The following is a 19,149-nucleotide window of genomic DNA, read 5'->3' on the forward strand; positions in this document are numbered from 1 at the left end:
TGTCCATCATGTGCAGCCCTCCAGGCTTGCTCATCTTGGCCCCTCCCCAGTCCTGACCTTCCCATCCCCTCTCCCCCCTGCAGCAACATGTCCAATGCCTTGGCCAATGCGGCTTGCCAGCGCTGCCAAGCCCGCTTCGCCCCTGCAGAGCGGATCGTTAACAGCAACGGGGAGCTGTACCATGAGCAGTGCTTCGTGTGTGCGCAGTGCTTCCGGCCGTTCCCCGAGGGGCTCTTCTACGAGGTGAGGACACTCCCAGGGCCCTCAGCTGGACGCCTTCTTGGAGCCTGAGCCCCTGACCAGCTCAGAGTCTGCCTTCCAGGAGCCTATGGGCTGTGCTCAGCCATGGTCCTGGTCAGTCATGCCAGGTCTTGAGCTTGCCTCCCCTGTGGGCATATCCTCACTTGCGAGGTGTGAACAGTGCACCCCTGGTGGCTGTGGGTGCTTAGGAAGGGTCACCACTCATCCATCGTCCTCTGGGTAGACTCTGAGCTAGTAGAGTAGAGCTAGTAGGGTAGGCCACGGCATGCAAACACCTTGCCCTGCTGGCACACACCCTCCCTTGGGATCAGATGGTGCTCAGTGCTCTGGTTACAAAGAATCTTGGGGTAAGGAGGGTGGGTGGTCAGGGAAGGTAATGTTTGAGCAGACGTGAACGAGGTGAGGGAGCCGTGTATACATCTGTAGGAAGAGCACTCATCACAGGGCTCAGCAAGTGCAAAGGCCCTGAGGTCAGAGTATGCAGGGTATTTGAGATGCAGAAGGAGGCAGTCTGTCGGATGTCTAAAAAGGACCACTGTTCTTGCTGTGCTGAGGAGACACTAATGGGGGCAGGTACATGAAGCTGGAATTATTGAAAGAATCCAGGTCAAATGAAGGGATCTAGGCTGGGCCACACTGGCTCTTAAGAGCAGATTGTTTAAATTTTCAGTAATCTTGCAAGCTAGTGGATAAACACAACTCTTTTTTTAAAAATGTTATTTATTTATTTTGAGAGAGGGAGAGCACGCTCGCATGAGCAGGGGAGGGACAGGAAGAGAGGAAGAGACAGAATCCCAAGCAGGCTCCACACTGTCAGCGCAAAGCCCGACATGGGGCTCAAACTCATGAACCGTGAGATCATGACATGAGCCGAAATCAAGAATCAGACGCTTAACCGACTGAGACATCCAGGTGCCCCTAAACACAACCCTTATTCCTTGGTGGCTCAGTCGGTTAAGTGTCCGACTTCGGTTCAGGTCATATCTCACGGTTCTTGGGTTTAAGCCCCACATCAGGCTCTGTGCTGACAGCTCAGAGGCTGGAGCCTGCTTCGGATTCTGTGTCTCCCTTCCTCTCTACCCCTTCCCCACTCATCCTCTGTCTCTCTGTCTCAAAAGTAAATAAAACATGAAAAAAATTTAAAAACATTAAGTTATATAAATGTACAGGAGATAAAATTGTATTAAAAACAAAGTAACCCATACTCAAAACTCACCACTTCCTAGTTATTTTATTACATTTTACTATCATCTATGCCTTTGAGGTTATCTGTCTATTGCATTGTGGTGGTGGAGACTTGGTGCCATGATGTCTACTGCACATGTCTTAACTCCATGCTGGTGCCATGTTGGTAGCTTGACATTGTCCACGATGGAAATATTTACACCATAGAGATGGGCAAATGCTACAGATCAGACTGCATCTCCCGAAGGTTCTGTTGGTAAACATTTACCCCTGGTGGTTGCAGTGGAGGTGGAGATCAGGGGTCAGAGGCTGGAGAGACGTCAAAGGTATAGATGATGGGATTGGCGGATGGATGGCTGTGGGGTACGAGAGCTCCTCCTGGCAGTGTGGGAGGAGTTGTTCCTCATGGCACCTTCCAGTCTCCTGGGAAATGCTGGCCCACCGTAGAGGCAGTGGGAGGGAGGCAGAGCTCTGTGAGCAGTGGTCATGTGCCTAGAACAGAGCCTGGCGCACAGGAGGTGCTCAGGGAATATTTGTTGCTGAATGAATTTAACGCCTGCCACCTCTACAGGCCCCTGGGTAGGGCTATATCCAGCCACAGCCTAATAAGACACTCATTTCAGAAAAGAGGGTAAATCAAATTTTTAAAAAAGAAAATGAAATTGTCGAGAGAAGAAAGCAGAGACAGGCCTGGCCACATTTGGGGCCAGCATGAGAGCTGTCATTGCCCAGGCAGACGGGGACAACGGCTGGTGGCTCCTGCTGGCTGCAGGACTTCGGGTTCTCCCTCAGGCCCCCATGTTTTTCCTTGTCCCTCCTTCTGTGTCTCCTCTCTGGGTCTCTTGTGGCCTCTGGGAGAAATGGACTTCTCACACAGAGAAAACACACAGGAAATAAGGCCAAGTGACATTTATAAATCAAACTTGATTCCAGCCCTCGGCTCACTCCCAGGACCAAGGTCTTGTGAAAACAGCAGAGGCCCTTTGAGGACTGGCCTTGCCCAGTTCCCAGCTTCTATGCGACCCCTCACTTAGCCTGTCTGCCCCGTTGAGTGGGCCAATTCTCTCCGTCTCCAGGCCTCGCCCCTGCTCCTCCCTCTGTCTGGATTGCCCTCCTTTCAGCACCCCCACAGCCCCCCTGTGGTCTTTCAGCTCCTTACCACCTCCTCCAGGAAGGCTTCTCCTCCACCCCCACCCTGCTTCCTGTGGTGGTAGCAGTTGCACAAGTTGGGATGCTTGTCCAGCCTTCCCGAGGGTGGGTCCTGACCCAACATAGACTGGCCAGCTCAGGGAGAATGATGGGGTTTTGCTTGAACTTTCTCTGCTGGCCCGTTTGCAGTTCGAAGGCCGGAAGTACTGCGAACACGACTTCCAGATGCTGTTTGCTCCATGCTGCGGGTCCTGCGGTAAGGGCTGGATACAGCACACCTGGGGTTGGGCAGGTGGATGGGAGCACAGGTGCTCCTCCCTGACCGCCCTGCACCCTGCCTCAATGGGCACTAGTTCTCTGCAGGCGTCACCGTCCCGTGCTCTGGGAGGGTAGCCCTGGTACCAGGCTGAGCCTCAGGCGAGTGCCAGCGAGGGCAGGGCTTGGGAGGGGGCTGCGGGGGTGGGGGTGGGGGGGCTTGTGCCTGCCCCAGCAAACAAGGACCTGTCTCTTCCAGGTGAGTTTATCATTGGCCGTGTCATCAAGGCCATGAACAACAACTGGCACCCTGGGTGCTTCCGCTGTGAGCTGTGTGACATTGAGCTGGCCGACCTGGGCTTCGTGAAGAATGCAGGCAGGTGAGGAGGGCCCTCACCCAGGCACTGCTTACTGAGAGCCAGGCTCACCCCAGGTGGCGTGGCCTGTGCCCACGTGCTGTGTCCCTGCAGGGCAGACAAGAGATCCCTGCTTTACAGGAGAGGGCTGGGGCTGGAGAGAGTAGGGGGCCACGAGTCAGGGCTCGTCCAGGCCTGGGGGCGCTCCCCGGGGCAGGCTGACAACAGGCAGCGAGGAGGAAGGTGGCCGAAGCAGGAGCCATCACGTGCACTGGGTGGATAAAGAGCTTTAGGCCATCACTGTGGCCGGCCACCCCAAGCTGCTGACCCCGGGCGTCTACCTCCTTCCAGGTACCCAGGGCTGAATGTCACTGGAGAGAAATCACACAACCACGGGGCCCAAATTTACTCTTAAATTCAGGTGTCCTTGGTAGATTAAGTTCCCAGCTTCCAGGAAGCCTGGCTCTATTCTCCCTGCACTGTCTCTGCACCCCCCCCATAGAGGTGACCTCCCTCCCACTTTCCCCGAGGGGAGGCTCCCCTGCTCCCTGCACCCTTGCACCCCCTGCCTCAGTCACCAGGCACCACGGAGGCCAGAGGCAGGGTCCCTGCTCCTTCCTCCACCCTCTTCTCCAGGGGGGCTGTAGGCTCAGTCTGCGCTTTCCCTCAGAGCTGTCCTCCCACTGCAGGACGCGCCAGCACCCCTGCTGACCCCCCTCACTGGCTCCCCTGCCCCTGCTGGCCCCCCTCACTCACTCCCCACTGCCCCTGCTGGCCCCCCCTCACTGGCTCCCCAGTGCCCCTGCTGGCCCCCCTCACTGGCTCCCTACTGCCCCTGCTGGCCCCCCTCACTCACTCCCCACTGCCCCTGCTGGCCCCCCCTCACTCACTCCCCACTGCCCCTGCTGGCCCCCCTCACTGGCTCCCCTGCCCCTGCTGGCCCCCCTCACTCACTCCCCACTGCCCCTGCTGGCCCCCCCTCACTGGCTCCCCAGCACCCCTGCTGACCCCCCTCACTGGCTCCCCTGCCCCTGCTGGCCCCCCTCATTCACTCCCCACTGCCCCTGCTGGCCCCCCCTCACTGGCTCCCCAGTGCCCCTGCTGGCCCCCCTCACTGGCTCCCTACTGCCCCTGCTGGCCCCCCTCACTCACTCCCCACTGTCCCTGCTGGCCCCCCTCACTCACTCCCCACTGCCCCTGCTGGCCCCCCTCACTGGCTCCCCACTGCCCTTGCTGGCCCCCCTCACTCACTCCCCACTGCCCCTGCTGGCCCCCCCTCACTGGCTCCCCTGCCCCTGCTGGCCCCCCTCACTCACTCCCCACTGCCCCTGCTGGCCCCCCCCTCACTGGCTCCCCACTGCCCTTGCTGGCCCCCCTCACTCACTCCCCACTGCCCCTGCTGGCCCCCCCTCACTGGCTCCCCTGCCCCTGCTGGCCCCCCTCACTCACTCCCCACTGCCCCTGCTGGCCCCCCCTCACTGGCTCCCCACTGCCCTTGCTGGCCCCCCTCACTCCCCACTGCCCCTGCTGGCCCCCCTCACTCACTCCCCACTGCCCCTGCTGGCCCCCCCTCACTGGCTCCCCAGTGCCCCTGCTGGCCCCCCTCACTGGCTCCCTACTGCCCCTGCTGGCCCCCCTCACTCACTCCCCACTGTCCCTGCTGGCCCCCCCTCACTCACTCCCCACTGCCCTTGCTGGCCCCCCCTCACTGGCTCCCCAGTGCCCCTGCTGGCCCCCCTCACTGGCTCCCTACTGCCCCTGCTGGCCCCCCTCACTCACTCCCCACTGCCCTTGCTGGCCCCCCTCACTGGCTCCCCAGTGCCCCTGCTGGCCCCCCTCACTGGTTCCCCACTGCCCCTGCTGGCCCCCCTCACTCACTCCCCACTGTCCCTGCTGGTCCCCCCTCACTGGCTCCCCACTGCCCCTGTTGGCCCCCCTCACTGACTCCCCACTGCCGTTCTGGTCAGGTCCAGACACCTCCCTCCGCATGCCCAGACCGACGGGTCACTGATGGTTCTCTCTTGGCCTCTTGGCAGGCTTCGCGACAGCTTTTCCTTCTTGCTAGGATGCCTCCTCTCCAGGCGCCTGGGACCCTGTGTTCTCATGGTTTCCTTCTGCCTCACGGCTGTATAGGTCCCTCACCTCTTCCGACTTATCTCTGTCCACCGGCCTCTCCACGTTGGCCTTTTTGGGGCTCGGTGCACAGCCCTCATGTCTGTCCAAAGTCCCAGAGCCCCGACTGGCATGTCCATGCTGGACAATCTGGATGCACCCCTCCACACTACACCATTCCCTTGGGTTCTCAGCTACCCATGTACCGTCTTTGCTTGGAGCCCACTGAGTCTCCCAAACGCAACAGGCCCCATCCAGATGCTGGTCTCTCCTCCCCACGCCAGGGAAGAATGAACGCCCACCCCTGCTGTCTCTGACTCCCCCCCCCTTCTGCCTGAGTACTTGTACCCCCTCTGTCCTCTGCTGCCACACCGCTTGCTCTGGATGCCGCCTGTAGCGATGTCACCCGCTTGCTGGCCATGTTGTCTGGTGTCGGTGCTGGTGTCTGCAGGGCATTCGGCAGGAAGTATGTGGGGGGCAGATGGTGTCACGGGGGTCCTGACCCGGGTCGCCTGCCAGGTGTGGGCCTGGGTGTGTCCTCTCTCCTGCGCTACAGCACTGGCTGCTGGGGAAAGCGGGAGAGGCTGAGAGCGCTCAGGGAAGTACGGTACTGCTGTAGAGGAAGCATGGCCCCCACACAGACCCTCCAGGCCCTCTGGGGCCCATGCTGCAGAACTTCAGCATCCACGTGGGCCAGGCCTGCGTGGGACGTTCAGAACCAGAGGCAAAACAGCATGTGCTGCCTGTCCTGTCCTGTCTTCACTTCCACGTTGCCACTCTTGGGTCAAAGGGAGAAGTTCTGGGGAGGAACTTATGTTAGCCAAACCCAGTAACCTTCAGAATCTTCAAGTACACTTGTGTTTATGATCAGTATAATCAGTATAAATGGGGAGCCACTAGGGTGCTAGGTGCCATGCTCTGGAGCAAAACGGCCTCCAGGCTGGCCCACTGAGGCTGGGAAAGCCTCTTGGGAGGGAGCAGGGCTAAGGACAGCCCTGCTGGTCTGGGTTAGTGGGGGCCAGGGTCACATGCCAGGCTCTCTGCCAGTGGTGTCCTCAGGCGGTGACAAGGCCTGGCTCCCCATATCTGTCTATTTAGGCCGCGTGCTCGCCCAGGACCCAAGAGGGATCGGGCAGCTGCTGAGAAGCTTTGGGGATTGTCAGGCCACGTGCAGGTCTGCGTGTGGGTTCACAGTGGGCGGGGCCAAGAACCCCGCACTGCGATGATGGGCCCCACAGGTCGCATTTGTTGGGTGTCACCTGGTGGCCAGCCTGAAATGTACACACAACCCTCAGTTATAAGTTAGAGTCCCTGTCCCCTAACCATAGGGGTCATCTGGCAAAGGGGACACCCAGGGAACTCAGAACGCCCTGAGCTTCAATGGAAACATCTACACACCCCTCCTTCCCCTCCCCCAAGAGTTCTGCACCCCCTTCTCTGGAGTCACTCACAGCTGCCTTCTGGGCTTCTCTCTGTAGAGCTGCGCTGCTCTGTGTTTCTTGTGGAGGGAGGTTGGGAGTCGAGCAAGCAGCCCTTGGGAAAGAAAGACACTCATTGTGCAGGAACTGTTCCTCTAGTCTCGTCGCCACAGGCTGAAGTCATTGAATATCTAGTAACTGTAAGTGAGCAGGGTCAAACAGTCTCTGTCAGAGGGGGTGGCCGACTGGTCCTGTTAAGGCCTGTCCCCTTTTAGGGTTTTGCATATCAGATAAGGCAGAACTGGGTGCTGGGTGCCGAGTTTCGCCCTTGGAGAGAGTGGGTGACCCACTGGAGAGTAGGTGGACCTCTCTTTCATGAGTCTGGGTGGCTTGCACCCTGATGTGGGAGTCCTTCTGAAGACAGCCTGTGGCTGGGCCCAGGCTTGGCGTTGCGGGGCTCACAGCTCAGACCTGGCACTCAGCGAGCTCTCATTGGTTTTCCCTTCAAAGCTGGGGGGTGGCCCCGAGAGCCTTTTGCCACAGACCAAATTGCACAAGGCGTCACGGAACTTCTCGGCCACAAAGAAGTACATGACTGGGTCGAGCGCCCCGTTGAGGCTGGTGAGGCAGGAGGTGATGCGGTTTCCGAGGGCCAGGACGCGCTGGGCGGCGCACGAGGTGCCGTGGCCGCGGTAGTGCAGCACGTAGACCGAGCGGTGCACGTGGTAGGGCACAAAGCACACCAGAAAGATGGTGAGCACCATGGCGATCATGCGGACCGCCTTGTTCTTGAGGCGCTTCTCCACGCGGGGGCCCTGCCGCAGGCTGCGGATGATAAGCAGGTAGCAGGTGACAGTGGTGACAAACGGGAAGGTGAAGGCCACGGCCAGGGACACGAGGGCATGGTGGGAGGCCTTCTCCCGGTACAGCTGCAGGCACACAACCGTGTGGTTGGTTTGCACGGTCTGTGGGCTCACCAGCAGTGGGGCCATGGCCACAGCCACCACCACCCAGAGGAAGGCGCAGGCCAGGTGCGCGTAGAGGGGCCTGCGGAGCTTGAGGGACTTGACAGGGTGCACGATGGCCAGGAAGCGGTCAGCGCTGATGCAAGTGAGGAAGTAGATGCTGGCATACATGTTGAGGTAGAAGAGGAAGCCGGTGAGGCGGCACGGGATTTCCCCAAACGGCCAGTGGTTCCCAGAGAAGTGGTAGACGAGGCGGGTGGGCAGGACCAGCACACAGGACAAGTCGGCCACGGCCAGGTGCATCAAGAATACGTTGGCGGGGGTACCCGACTTGTGGTCCCGGATGAAAAGCCACAGGGCCAGGGCGTTGCCAACAAAAGCCAGGATGAAATCCAGGAGGTAGAAGGAGGCGAAGAGAACGTTCTCTAGCGGCGTCTCCTGGCCACATTGCTCTGCAGTGGCCAGGGAGGAGTTGGCAGTCAGACCTGGGGAAACCACCTCGAGGCCATTCATGCTTCAGCTGGAAGCAGAGCTGGAGGACGAACCTGGAGGGAGCAAGCAGACAGGTTCCAGAGCCTGGGACCTGAGAAGCATCTTAGCTCAGCATCTCCTTGGGGACTACTGAGGGCACCCCCTGTGTTCACCTGGGGTGGGTGAGTGTCAGAGGCTTTCTGAAGCTCAGCAAAAAGCAAAAACGAAGGCAGGGCCTGGAGCTTGCCAAGCTGCTGCTGGGGCTGGCTTCCCACCTCACGATGTGTCCCTGCCGGGTACCCAAGAACCTGAGACCAGGGCCATGTGTCCCAGAAATCCACTCTCAGACCAGGGCATGGAGTCAGCACTATGGGGAGAGTGGGGAGTGAATCCCACCTGTTTGGGTTCTGGGATGGAGGGAGGGGCCCCACATTTTCTGCTGTGCTCCCCAGGGAGGCTTCCTGAATGGCGGGGTGGGGGGTGCATGGGAAACTTGAGCTCCACTCCCAATGGGTGGGTGCATAGATCACCTATTTCTTTCTTTTTTAAAAAATTTCTTTTAAGTTTATTTATTTATTTTGAGAGAGAGAGAGAGAGAGAGAGAGAGAGAGAGAGAGAAGGAATATCCCAAGCAGGCTCCATGCTACCAGCACAGAGCCCAACACGGGGCTCAAACCTACAAGCTGTGAGATTGTGACCTGAGCCCAAACCAAGAGTTGGATGCTTAACCGACTGAGTGACCCAGGTGCCCCTAGACGACCTGTTTCTGAGAGCCTGGTGCATGGGGCCTGGCCACCTCCTCTTTAGCCTCGCCTTTGCTGGGTGAACCCTGCACACCCCGAGTCCTGGGACCCTTCCTGGCCCATCTTGTGGCAATTCTCATGACTAGTGCCAAGTGTTGTTGCCTTATGCTTCTCTCCTGCCGGTCCCTGACCACAGCTCCCCCCGCACCTGCCACCCAGGAGGGCACCACCAGGAATCCAGTGATGGGCAGTTTCCCAGGAGGTCAGAGGCCTGCTCTCCGCCCGCACCTGAAGGTGCTGTCCAGGCCTGGATCCCAAGGTCTCTCAAGCTTTCCGGACTCAGCCTATCAAATTCATTTTGGACATCCTAACGGTGGAGGCCTGTATCTTAGGCCCTAGGCCAGTGGGGGTCATTCTACCACCCAGAGTAGTTTAACACCAGGAGGCAGATTCTTTTCTAGGAGAGGAAAAGCTATTTTTCCCAGAAGGTAGTGGGACTGGCTCTGGTTTTCCAGCCAAGATCGGCAGCCCCGGAGAGGCCTGGAGCCCAGGGAAGCTGCCTGTGTCTGCCTGGCCTCCCCAGCCTGGTTTGCCCACACCTGAGGGGGGCCAGCATAGAGCCCTGCAGTATGTTTGGTGAACCCCAGTTCTGGGTAGGCGCTCTGGCTCCGTCCTCAACAGAACGCACTCCTGGGTTGATTTTGGTCAACTCAAGAGATCCAAAAAGGAGAGGAAGACCCCCAACACCCTGCCTCCCTCACCAGCCCTAGGAGTGGGGGGTGTGGCAGGAGACGGCAGGACAGCAGGGTGAGAGCAGCACATCCCGCAGTCCCAAGCTGCCGCCAGCCCCTGATCCTCGTGCTTTGGGGTTTCAGCCTGGCCGGCCCTCACCTGCAGTGCAGCTTCTGGGGCTCCCCGGGAAGACTTGCCTCCTGACACCCACACTCGGGCAGGAGAGAGGCTCCCAGGAGAGACGCGGCATCCCTGCAGGCTGTGGCCATGGCAGGGCCGGGGTCATTATCCTGGCCGAGCCTGGCAGTGTGAGCCGGAGCAAGTTCTCTGCGAGTGTCTCCTGGCCTCAGTTCCCTGTCCTTTTGATGGCCATGGTAAGAGCTCTGGCAGGGGCTGAACTGAAGAGGGGGCATCCCTCAGGAGGCATGCTGGCAGCTGTTAGCATGGCAGCCTCCAGAGGAGGGTGGGCTGGGTGCCATCTCGAGGCGTGGACGAAGAACAGAGGCCTGAGGGGAGGGCCTGGCATGCCCTCCTTCAGTAGACGGAGCAGGGCAGTGGTCCAGATGGTGGCTATGCTGGGCTGTCGAGCTGGGCAGCAGCTGGACCCTCCCCATCCTGCTTCATCCACCACCACTGGGGTCCTGCAGCCACTTCCAACCCCCAACACATGCATGGAGGGGTGAGGGCCGGCTGCCTGGGCACGAGAGAGCCAGGGCAACATGGGTGAGGGGCAGAGAACATCTGGCCAGTCACTATCCTAAAGTAAAGGGGTGCTTTCCTAATAATAATATCTCAGGTTAGTCACTGAAGGGATCCAGGGTGGTTCCCTTGCCCAACTGATCTATCCTGGCTCCAGAGTGGGTCAGGATGCCTGGAATCCAACACGGAGGTTATATTCCTGCTGTTTCCACATGCATGTGACCCGAGGGCTTGTTGCCAGGGAAGCCCTGGCTGCTGGGAGAGGGGGTGGGGCCAAGCGAGGAAATGGTCAGGTGGAACCGCTCTGCTCTGGGCCGCCCCTCACACCTGGACTCTGACCCACAGTGCAGTTGTCACCTGGGCCTCCCTGAGGGCTACTCACAGGTACCGACTACCCACTTTGCCAATCCTCGGAGGCAGGCATCCGTAGCCCTCCTTTACAGATTAGAGATTAAGAGGTCAAGGCTTAAAGTGGGCTAATTTTCCCAAGGTCATCTGGCTAGGGACAGTGGCCCCAGGGTTGGAAGTCAGGTCAGGGACACCCAGCAGGGACACCCAGCACCTCCCAGAACGCGGCTTGGCCTCTGGGGGTGCCTGGTGCCAGAGCCGGGACTGTGGCTCCATCTCAGGGCTCACTCTGGAATTGTCTCCCAGGCTCCGTGGCACCTTCTTGGGGTTTGGCCCCAGGACTGGGGATGTAAGTTTTGGTGCCCAGTGCAAAATGAAAATGTCGGGCCCCTTGTCCTGTAGGGGCTACAGGATGGTGACAGCAGAGCATTAAATCGATGGTGGGGCCTGCCTGGCCGCACAGGCTGCTAGCCTCTTGTGGCGCCCAGTGGGCACGCCAGCACCTGGCTTCCTGCCTCCTGCCTGGTGCCCCTGGCTTCCCATCACTGCTGAAGGCACCACATGTATGGTGCTCTCTCTGGGATCTAGACTCCGTTTTAAAGTGCTTTTAGGCTTGTTTCTGGTTTCTTGAGGTTTCTTCACCTCTCCTGTTTTAGGAAGTTTTGATACTGATTTTTGCAGTGTGGTCTGAAATGGGCCCCTGCTTCACTGTGCAGACCCTAGAGACGCAGGCCTGGGTCTGGCCTCACTGGCTGCTCCATGCTGCTGCTCGGGGCAGGGCAGCGTAGGCACCTGGAGTGTGGCCTGGGTGTGGACAGTGGAGGAGTCTGGGGCCGTGGGGCGGGTCTTGGGCCTCCGTGGAGGGGAGGAGTGGGCAGAGGTGGCCATAGGAAGAGGCCCAAGGTGGTGAGTACAGCTCAAGGTGGGTGGGCACAGCTGTTTCCTGGCGTGGGCTGGCCCCTCTTCTTCCCTGCTCCCTTTCCTAGTTCCTCCCTGTGCCACAGTGGCCCAAGGTTGGAGAGCACAGGTGCTGATCATGGGACTGTGCACGAGGCAGTCACCCTCTCTAAGTCCCCGACAGTGGGACAGGAATCCGGCCCAGTGGGGCCACTGTGAGTCAGAGCAGGACAGCCTTCAATAAACCGGTTGTATCGTTATCGCAGAGAGTGTTTCAGGGACAGGGACACCCCACCCTTGCCTCTGCTTGGTTCCTGAATCCCCTGCCTGCCCATGCTGGGCCCTGGTCCTTACCTCTCACAGCCGGGTCCAGGTGCAAGGGCAGGAGGGCTGCGGGGTGGCAGGTGGGCTGTGGCCAGCGGGTGGTGGTGCTGGCGGTGGGCTCCGTGCAGCTGTGGAGGGAGGCCGGCTATTTAAGGAGGGGAGGGGAGGCTGCAGCGTCTGTGGCCCTGAAAGGCCGCTTCATTCCCAAGGGGGTCCTTGTGTGGTGGGCCACTCCTACGGCTGCCTGTGCTGCCACTGGGCCGTGAATATTCCAGTGTGTCCCAGCCCGCGTGCCCCACCCCCCCCGCCGCCCCCCACAGCCTGGCCACTGAGCGTCACAGAGGCCGAGTGTGTGACTATGTTCGAAGCCGTGGAGTGGGCGCGGGCTGGGTGGGGTGGGGGGATTGGCTGGCACTGACAGAGACAAGAGGACGTTTCAGCACAGGATAATTTCCTACCGATGGGGGGCAGGGAGGGGCTGGCCGCTATGGCAACAGGCCTGGGCTCCCAAGCCTGCTCGAGGGACAGGGGATGGGTTCCTGTGAATGGAGAGGGTGGGAGGCTGAGGAGTTTTGTTTGGTCGAATGAGAGGGGGCTCTTTCAGGACACTTGCTGTAGGGTCCTTGTGTCTTGCCCCGTATAATTAGGCTCCGTTCGGACGTGCGGAATAAATCATGGCCTTTATCTTGAGCGGGGCACAGCTGCAGGCCGCCTCATAATAGGGCGCTGTCTGTGCCTGTGGGGATGCAGCTCAGTCTGCGAGGCCTGACCCATACCTGTGCGGGCTCCTCCTCTGGACAGGAGGCCTGTGAAGAGGGTCACCGCTGCCCACTGCCTGCGGGCCCCGACACTCCTCTGGGGGGTGGCTCGAGCCTGGGGGTGTTCCTACGTGGGCGGTGGCTGCTTCTGACACAGGACAGGCAAAGCCCATTTCTCCCTGTCTTTCCCCCAGATGGCACATCCGGTGCCACCAACGCATCATGCCTGATCTCAAAAGACTTTTGTACCTTTTAGTTAAAACCTTACAAACTGTCCACAGCTATCACTGGGAAGTAACTACCACGTGTGCGACCTTAAATTTGTTTTCCACACAATCCTGTGCAGTTGGGATTGTCGCCCATTTTGCAGATGAGGAAACTAAAGCTCAGAGGTGAAGTAACTTGCCAGGAAGTGGCAGAGCCAGGATTTGAACCTGAGCATGTGTCACTGAAAATCTTATGATTTGTGTGTGTTTGTTTGGCTTGTTCTGGTTTTTCTTTTCTTTCTTTTTTTAAAAAAATGTTTAGTTTGAGAGAGAGAGAGAAAGAGAGAGAGACACAAAGTGGGAGTGGGGGAGGGGCAGAGAGTGTGAGAGCGAGCCAGTCCAGGCTGTCAGTGCAGAACCCACGAGCCATGAGATCATGACCTGAACTGCAATCAAAAGCTGGATGCTTAACCTAATGAGCCACCCAGGCGCCCTTGTTCTGGCTTTTCTGTTGCACCTTCATGCTGGAATTCTTAGGCTGTATCTTCATCCTACCTAGAAAAAAACTCTTTGGATTGCCTTTAGATCTTGTGGGATCGGGTCTGTTGAAAAGACATTCCCCATCTGGGGTTCCTGGTGGAGCACCTCAGCTGGGTCTCAGCTGGGAGCCAGTGGGGTGCGGAGGTGCGCAAGCCAGGGTGCGGCCCTTCTCCTGCACTGCCCTGTGTGGAGGTCTGGAAGGACTGACTCACACAGGTTTGAGATGAATGTGTCTGACCACCCTCCCCAAGCTGGGTATTTCGGTTGTTGGGTGATTGCTGACAGTAGCTATAAGGGCACCAATCGTTGCAACAGAATTCTGGGGAATTATACCAATTTCTATAGCTTTGAAACAAAAGTGATTCCATATGGCTTAAGTGCTGTCCTAATGCCAAGATTAGTCACCAAAATTGGGAGTGGGGTCATGGGGAATAAATGCTGGGTCTGTGACAGAGACACAAGCAGGCAGCAGGTGTCATGTGGAGATGGGGAGCGGCAGGAGCAGTTCTGCTCAGACCTGCAGTGGCAGGGGGCCTGGGGGTCTGGGTGAGTGGGGTGGAGATGGGGAGATGAAAACTGCACCCACAGGCCACATCTGTGTCCCGTGGGCAGGTGGAACTAGGGGACCCTGGCTAGAGGATCGGCTCCTAGTCCGGCCTGGCTGTATTATCCTGGGAGACGATGCCCACTGTCCTTCCCTTCCTGTCTTTTATAATCATTCATTCACTCACATACCAGAGACTTAGCCGGAGCTGCTACCCTGTGGGGGGCACAGCCTGGAGCTGGTCAGTGGCTTAGTAAGTGGCTACTGGGCACTCATTTGGGCCCCTTGCCCTGCACACACCTTTGGGAGATAAGACACAAATAAGGCAAGCGGACAGCAGTGTTATGCAGCAGGGGGTCCAGACCCAAATGAGGTGGCAGGTGTTGAGGTCAAGGGCATGGACACTGAATTGTCCTCCCTGGCATCTAGGGTCTGCCCATCACACCCGGTTGGGGGATCCTGAGTCTGAGAGTTAATCTCTTAACCAGATTCCTTGATCTGCCTATAAAAGAGGCTGATGGTGGCTGGTAAGGGGTAGAGAGGCCCCCTGTGGTTGGGTGCCTGGGAAGGGAGGGAGGGCAGGCCCGGATGCATCAGGAACACTTACAGATTGGGGTGGCAGGTGGGGAATGGGGGTAATGGATTGGGGCCTTTGTACATCTTTGCTTGGGGACCCTGAATCTAAATTCCTGCCACCTTTGAGGCACAAGGAAACAGAAACCATGTTGATTTCCCTCTCAGTAGAGACCACAGCTGTTCCCCAAGGCAGGGAGTAGCATCAGAAATTACTCTGAGGTCTTCACAAAAAAGACTCTGTAACGACAGTTCCTGGGTTTGGGGGCCTCTGTCTGACACAGCTGTGCTTGTCTCTGGAGACAGAAAGGGCCTGTAGATGTTCGGGTCCCTCTTTGTCTGACAGACCCCAAAGGAAGGGGGTGTGCAGGCCCGACAGACCTGGCCCCCTGGGCCACTCTGCTAGGCACAGAAGCGGTTTCAAGCTAACAGTCACTGTGTAATCACTCATGCATATTCAAAGACATTTGGGAAATTAATTTTTTAGCAACTGTCAATGAAATGTCTACTCTATTCCATGTGATGTTCTAGGCTCAGGAAAAGTGGAGAAAAGGAAACTCACGTTTGTTCTGCCATCTAAAGATGGCAAACACCAATATTCTGGTGTATTTCTTTCTAGTCACTTTCCAGTGAGAGTCCCCTTTTTAGGGGGCACGTCTGTGGCCTTCCCAGCTGCAGGGCTAGTTAGCTTGCTTTTCTGGGCCACTGTCTGAGCCTCTGGAGGCTTATGGGCATTGTTAAAGCAGCAGGCGGGGTCCAGATGTCTCTTCTGCCAGGAGGTGGACCGTGCTTTCTGGGGAGGAAGAGGGGGAGTGGGTTGTTGGTCCCTAACACCTGCCTTACTTCCCACAGGCACCTGTGCCGGCCTTGCCACAACCGTGAGAAGGCCAAGGGCCTGGGCAAGTATGTCTGTCAGCGGTGCCACCTGGTCATTGACGAGCAGCCCCTTATGTTCAAGAATGACGCCTACCACCCTGACCACTTCAGCTGCACCCACTGCGGGTATGCGTACAGCTGAGCAGCTGTGATGGGGGCAAGTGGTGAGCTGGGTGGGACTCCCACCTGGGGGAGAGGTCAACCAGTTGGAGAGTGGGGTGCAGGGTGGAGGTCGAAGTCATCGATGCAGAAAACACCTCTCTCTGGAGCCTGTTCCAGTAGTACTTGTGTGAGGCCCTGAGGGAGACAGGGTGAGGGAGGACTGGGCCCTTGGAAGCTAGGAGAAAGGAATCAAAGGCTTGGAGGACCAGGGTGAGGAGGAGGGGTGCTGGTGTGGGAGAGGGGAGGAGAGGGGAAAGAGACTGCAGGATCCCCTCATGTCTGCCCCAACACCCGGTCTGGCGCGGAGGGGCCAGAGAACAGATGTGCTTCTCAGAGGGCCTGACAATGCACAACACAGACTGCCTGCTGCAAGGCCTGTGCAGGAACCCGTGCCCTGGGGCCTGTCTGGGGCACAGGAAGTCCCCGAAGACACCAGAGATCAAAGTGCCGCCTGCCTGGGCACGCTGCTGGGCCCCAGTGGGGCCTCTCCAGAAGCTGCTCCCTGGGGTTGGAGGGGCTGGTGGGACCCCCGCAGGGCCAGCACGGGCCCTGCAGTGGGGCAGGGATGTCATGGGGGGCTCCGCTCTGTCTTCCAGGAAGGAGCTGACCGCCGAGGCCCGGGAGCTGAAGGGGGAGCTCTATTGCCTGCCCTGCCACGACAAGATGGGCGTCCCCATCTGTGGGGCCTGCCGCCGGCCCATCGAGGGCCGTGTGGTCAACGCACTGGGCAAGCAGTGGCATGTGGAGGTGAGCGAGGCCAGAAGGTTGGGGGAGCCCCAGGCTCACTGTTACATTTGGAGTCTGGCCCTGCAAGCCCCCCCCACGCTCCCACCCCAGGCCACATGGCTTGCTTCTAGCAGGGATCTTTGTCCTGGGTGCTGTCCCTCTTTGGCTCTGGCCTCCGTGGGAGCCAGGAGACCTGAGTGCACAGACCATGGTTCGGCAGTGGTGCCTGCCTTCTTTCCTCCCCCTCCTGGCCTTCTAGAGGATTCCAAAGTCATGAGAAATACTATAGATCCAAATGTTTATTGCAGTGGGATATTAGTGGAGAATGTTTACAACTTATTTGTTTATATTTTATTGTTGCTTTTTACCTGTGTTTTCTAAATTTCTAACAAAAATTTTGGGTGACTTGTATAGAAAGGAAATGATAAAATCTAGAGTTCTAAGAGTGACTGACTTGCTTCTCTGGTGGGCGTTTGTAGCAGGGCCAGTGAGACCCCAGTGTGACAGGTACCCCATCTGGGTGGGGGCACAGCCATGGGGGATTCCAGGAGCGGGGCTGGGGTTCTCTGCCTCCTCACTTCTCTCCAGCGGTGAGCAGGGGCCAGACCCCAGGGCTGCTCTCCCAGACTCCTCTTCCTGAGAACTAGGGGTCCCCGAGCTGGACGCAGGGCTTCTGTTCTTTCTCGGTGTCAGTGGTGACCTTTTTTCCTGGGTCACCTAAGAATCCTACCAATCGATTTTTCTCACTGTTCTATTTTTCTCCTCTAAATTTTAAAGACTCATGTAATACTTGCTAACTCTACAGAAGGTGGCATTGTCCTTGGGGACAGTCCGCCCAAGGCACCCTGAGGGATTATGGTTGGCAGAATTGTGTACAGCCTCATGTAGACTCAGAAGCTGCGCACACTAGCTGGTTGAGCTCCTCAGGTGTGTCCACCTGGGTCACCTGGAGCTCACTGTGGCACTAATGGTCTTACAGATACTAGTTGCAAGGGAAGCTCGTGTTCCCTGATGCCCGGCTAGGTCTGGGTCCCAGGAGCTCTGTCTTGGGTAACCTCTTTGGGAAGGTTCTGATGCAGGGCCTGGCCCCCGGCCCCCAGCCCCCATGGGGAGGGTGGGTCCCCGCACGCCGTATGAACTAGGAGATGCTGCTCACTGACTCTGGGGCTCACAGGGGATGCCTGGGGTGGGGGGGACAGACACCTGCAGCCTTCCAGGGGGGTACCATGCTTAGAGCAGCCCCACCTGGGACGGCCCACTGTCACTAGCACCTGACAGCTAGGGCCGCGGTTGCCGACGTGGGGAGCAGTCCCGGAGAGGATGGTGATGCCAGCAGCACTGGGCATCGGGGAAGGAGTGGGGTCTGCTGACTCACGGGCCGTCCATGGAGATCTCCAGTGAGGCACTCATCCCACTGGCCTCTGCTTCCTGTCTCCTGGAGTGGACGCTCCGGCCCTGAGCTGCCCACTGCCTCTTCTCCCCTCAGCACTTTGTCTGTGCCAAGTGCGAGAAGCCATTCCTGGGGCACCGGCACTATGAGAAGAAGGGCCTGGCCTACTGTGAGACCCACTACAACCAGGTATGGGCAGAGGGTGAAGAGGCCCAGGGCTGGGGGGCCGCTGTGGGACCCCTCAGGGAGATGATGCTGCCTGAACAACCGAATGCCCCATCCAAGCGGTAGAAGATGATGGTGGCCCCCCCAGAGCCTGTGGTGGCTGCGTGCCCTACCATCTGAGAGGCCGGCCCAGACCTGCCATGGGGACTGAATGACAGGGCCGTGTGAGGTCCTGGGCTCAGGGGCCGACATGTGCCGCCATCCTCCGGTCTGGCAGAGGTGCCCAGCTACTGTGGTCCAGAGTCAGGGCCTATGGGCCTGGCCCGTGCCCTCTCAGGACACCAGCAGGAGCAACGGGGCCCCTTGGTAGCAATGTCTCAACCTGCTGCCAGTCCCAGGGTGGTGATTCTGCTGGGCCAGGAGTGGCTTCACCTCAGGCCCGAGGTGGCACCCTGGTGGGAAGGGCTCAGGTGTCTCAGGAGGGTGCCCGAGAGCAAGCTGTTTGGGGTGGCCCCGAACTGGGGCAATGAGTTTGGCACCCGCTCTGTCCACAGCTCTTTGGGGACGTCTGCTATAACTGCAGCCATGTGATCGAGGGAGATGGTAAGGCTCCTCTGTCTCTGTGCCCCACCTCCACTCCCCGCACCCTCTGTCTGCCTGCTCTCCCTCTGGGACGTGGGTCCTGCAGCTGTGGGCCCAGCTGGCCCAGGGCTGGCCTGGGCCTGCTAAGCCCACCTGCCTCCACCCCTCACAGTGGTGTCGGCCCTCAACAAGGCCTGGTGTGTGAACTGCTTCTCCTGTTCCACCTGCAACAGCAAGCTGACCCTGAAGTAAGTGGTGAGGACTTCTGGGGTGTACAAGGTGGGCAGAGAAGGACCCGCACAGCACCCTCTTCTCCAGAAGCCTGTCACGGGAGCTCAGATTTGAGTGGGTTTCCCCTGTGCTCTTCAGCTGGTTCTCCCTGAATGTCTGCTGGGGTCAGGCCCTGGGAAGGTAGTGGCAGCCCCAGCCCCATGGAAGCAGATTGAGGGGCCCCCAGGGCCTGGTGAGAGGGGGAAGGATGTGAGCCCCCAACACACCCACACAGACACTGGGCTCTGGGGAGGGAAGGGCATTCCAGCTCAGGGAACAGCATTTTCAAAGGCTGGCTCATCCAGGAAACTCCCGGAGGTGTGGGGTGGCTGGAGCTGTGAGGTGAGATGGAACCCAGGTTTCTGAGGACAGCAGGGAGTCATGGCCGGTGCCGGAGTATCAGAATCCAAGAGAAGCTTCTGGGAGGGAAAGGAGGCTCTGA

The 19,149-nt window shown here is 58.7% G+C and overlaps 2 protein-coding genes across 7 annotated transcripts in view; one reads left to right on the forward strand and one right to left on the reverse strand.

The window, feature by feature from the left end:
* LIMS2 (LIM zinc finger domain containing 2) overlaps positions 1 to 19,149 on the forward strand; it is a 43,109-nt gene that overhangs the window by 22,732 nt on the left and 1,228 nt on the right. For 4 of the 5 annotated variants that reach the window (XM_045033567.1, XM_023259204.2, XM_045033566.1 and 1 more), the window contains exons 2-9: positions 84 to 243; positions 2,785 to 2,851; positions 3,110 to 3,230; positions 15,389 to 15,538; positions 16,171 to 16,321; positions 17,787 to 17,879; positions 18,410 to 18,458; positions 18,610 to 18,685. In XM_045033567.1, the coding sequence (XP_044889502.1) occupies positions 88 to 243; positions 2,785 to 2,851; positions 3,110 to 3,230; positions 15,389 to 15,538; positions 16,171 to 16,321; positions 17,787 to 17,879; positions 18,410 to 18,458; positions 18,610 to 18,685 (863 nt within the window). In that variant the 5' untranslated portion in view covers positions 84 to 87. The remainder of the gene's footprint in view (positions 1 to 83; positions 244 to 2,784; positions 2,852 to 3,109; positions 3,231 to 15,388; positions 15,539 to 16,170; positions 16,322 to 17,786; positions 17,880 to 18,409; positions 18,459 to 18,609; positions 18,686 to 19,149) is intronic. The other variant, XM_023259206.2, reaches the window with a different exon arrangement.
* Positions 6,991 to 12,132, reverse strand: GPR17 (G protein-coupled receptor 17). 2 transcript variants are annotated; one of them, XM_006935193.4, is made up of 2 exons: positions 11,946 to 12,132; positions 6,991 to 8,284 (listed from the first exon to the last, which is right to left on the reverse strand). In XM_006935193.4, the coding sequence occupies exon 2, from the start codon at positions 8,212 to 8,214 to the stop codon at positions 7,195 to 7,197; it is 1,020 nt and encodes a 339-aa protein (XP_006935255.1). In that variant the 5' UTR covers positions 8,215 to 8,284; positions 11,946 to 12,132; the 3' UTR covers positions 6,991 to 7,194. The 2 variants fall into 2 exon arrangements, with proteins under 2 accessions (XP_006935255.1, XP_019693472.1); XM_019837913.3 differs by having other exon boundaries at positions 6,991 to 8,246; positions 11,946 to 12,130.

Source organism: Felis catus, chromosome C1 (assembly GCF_018350175.1).
Source record: "Felis catus isolate Fca126 chromosome C1, F.catus_Fca126_mat1.0, whole genome shotgun sequence".
Classification (NCBI taxonomy): domain Eukaryota; kingdom Metazoa; phylum Chordata; class Mammalia; order Carnivora; family Felidae; genus Felis; species Felis catus.

Coding starts and splice junctions, on each gene's coding strand:
- GPR17 (XM_006935193.4), bottom strand. CDS start 8,214: ATGAATGGCCTCGAGGTGGTTTCCCCAGGTCTGACTGCCAACTCCTCC.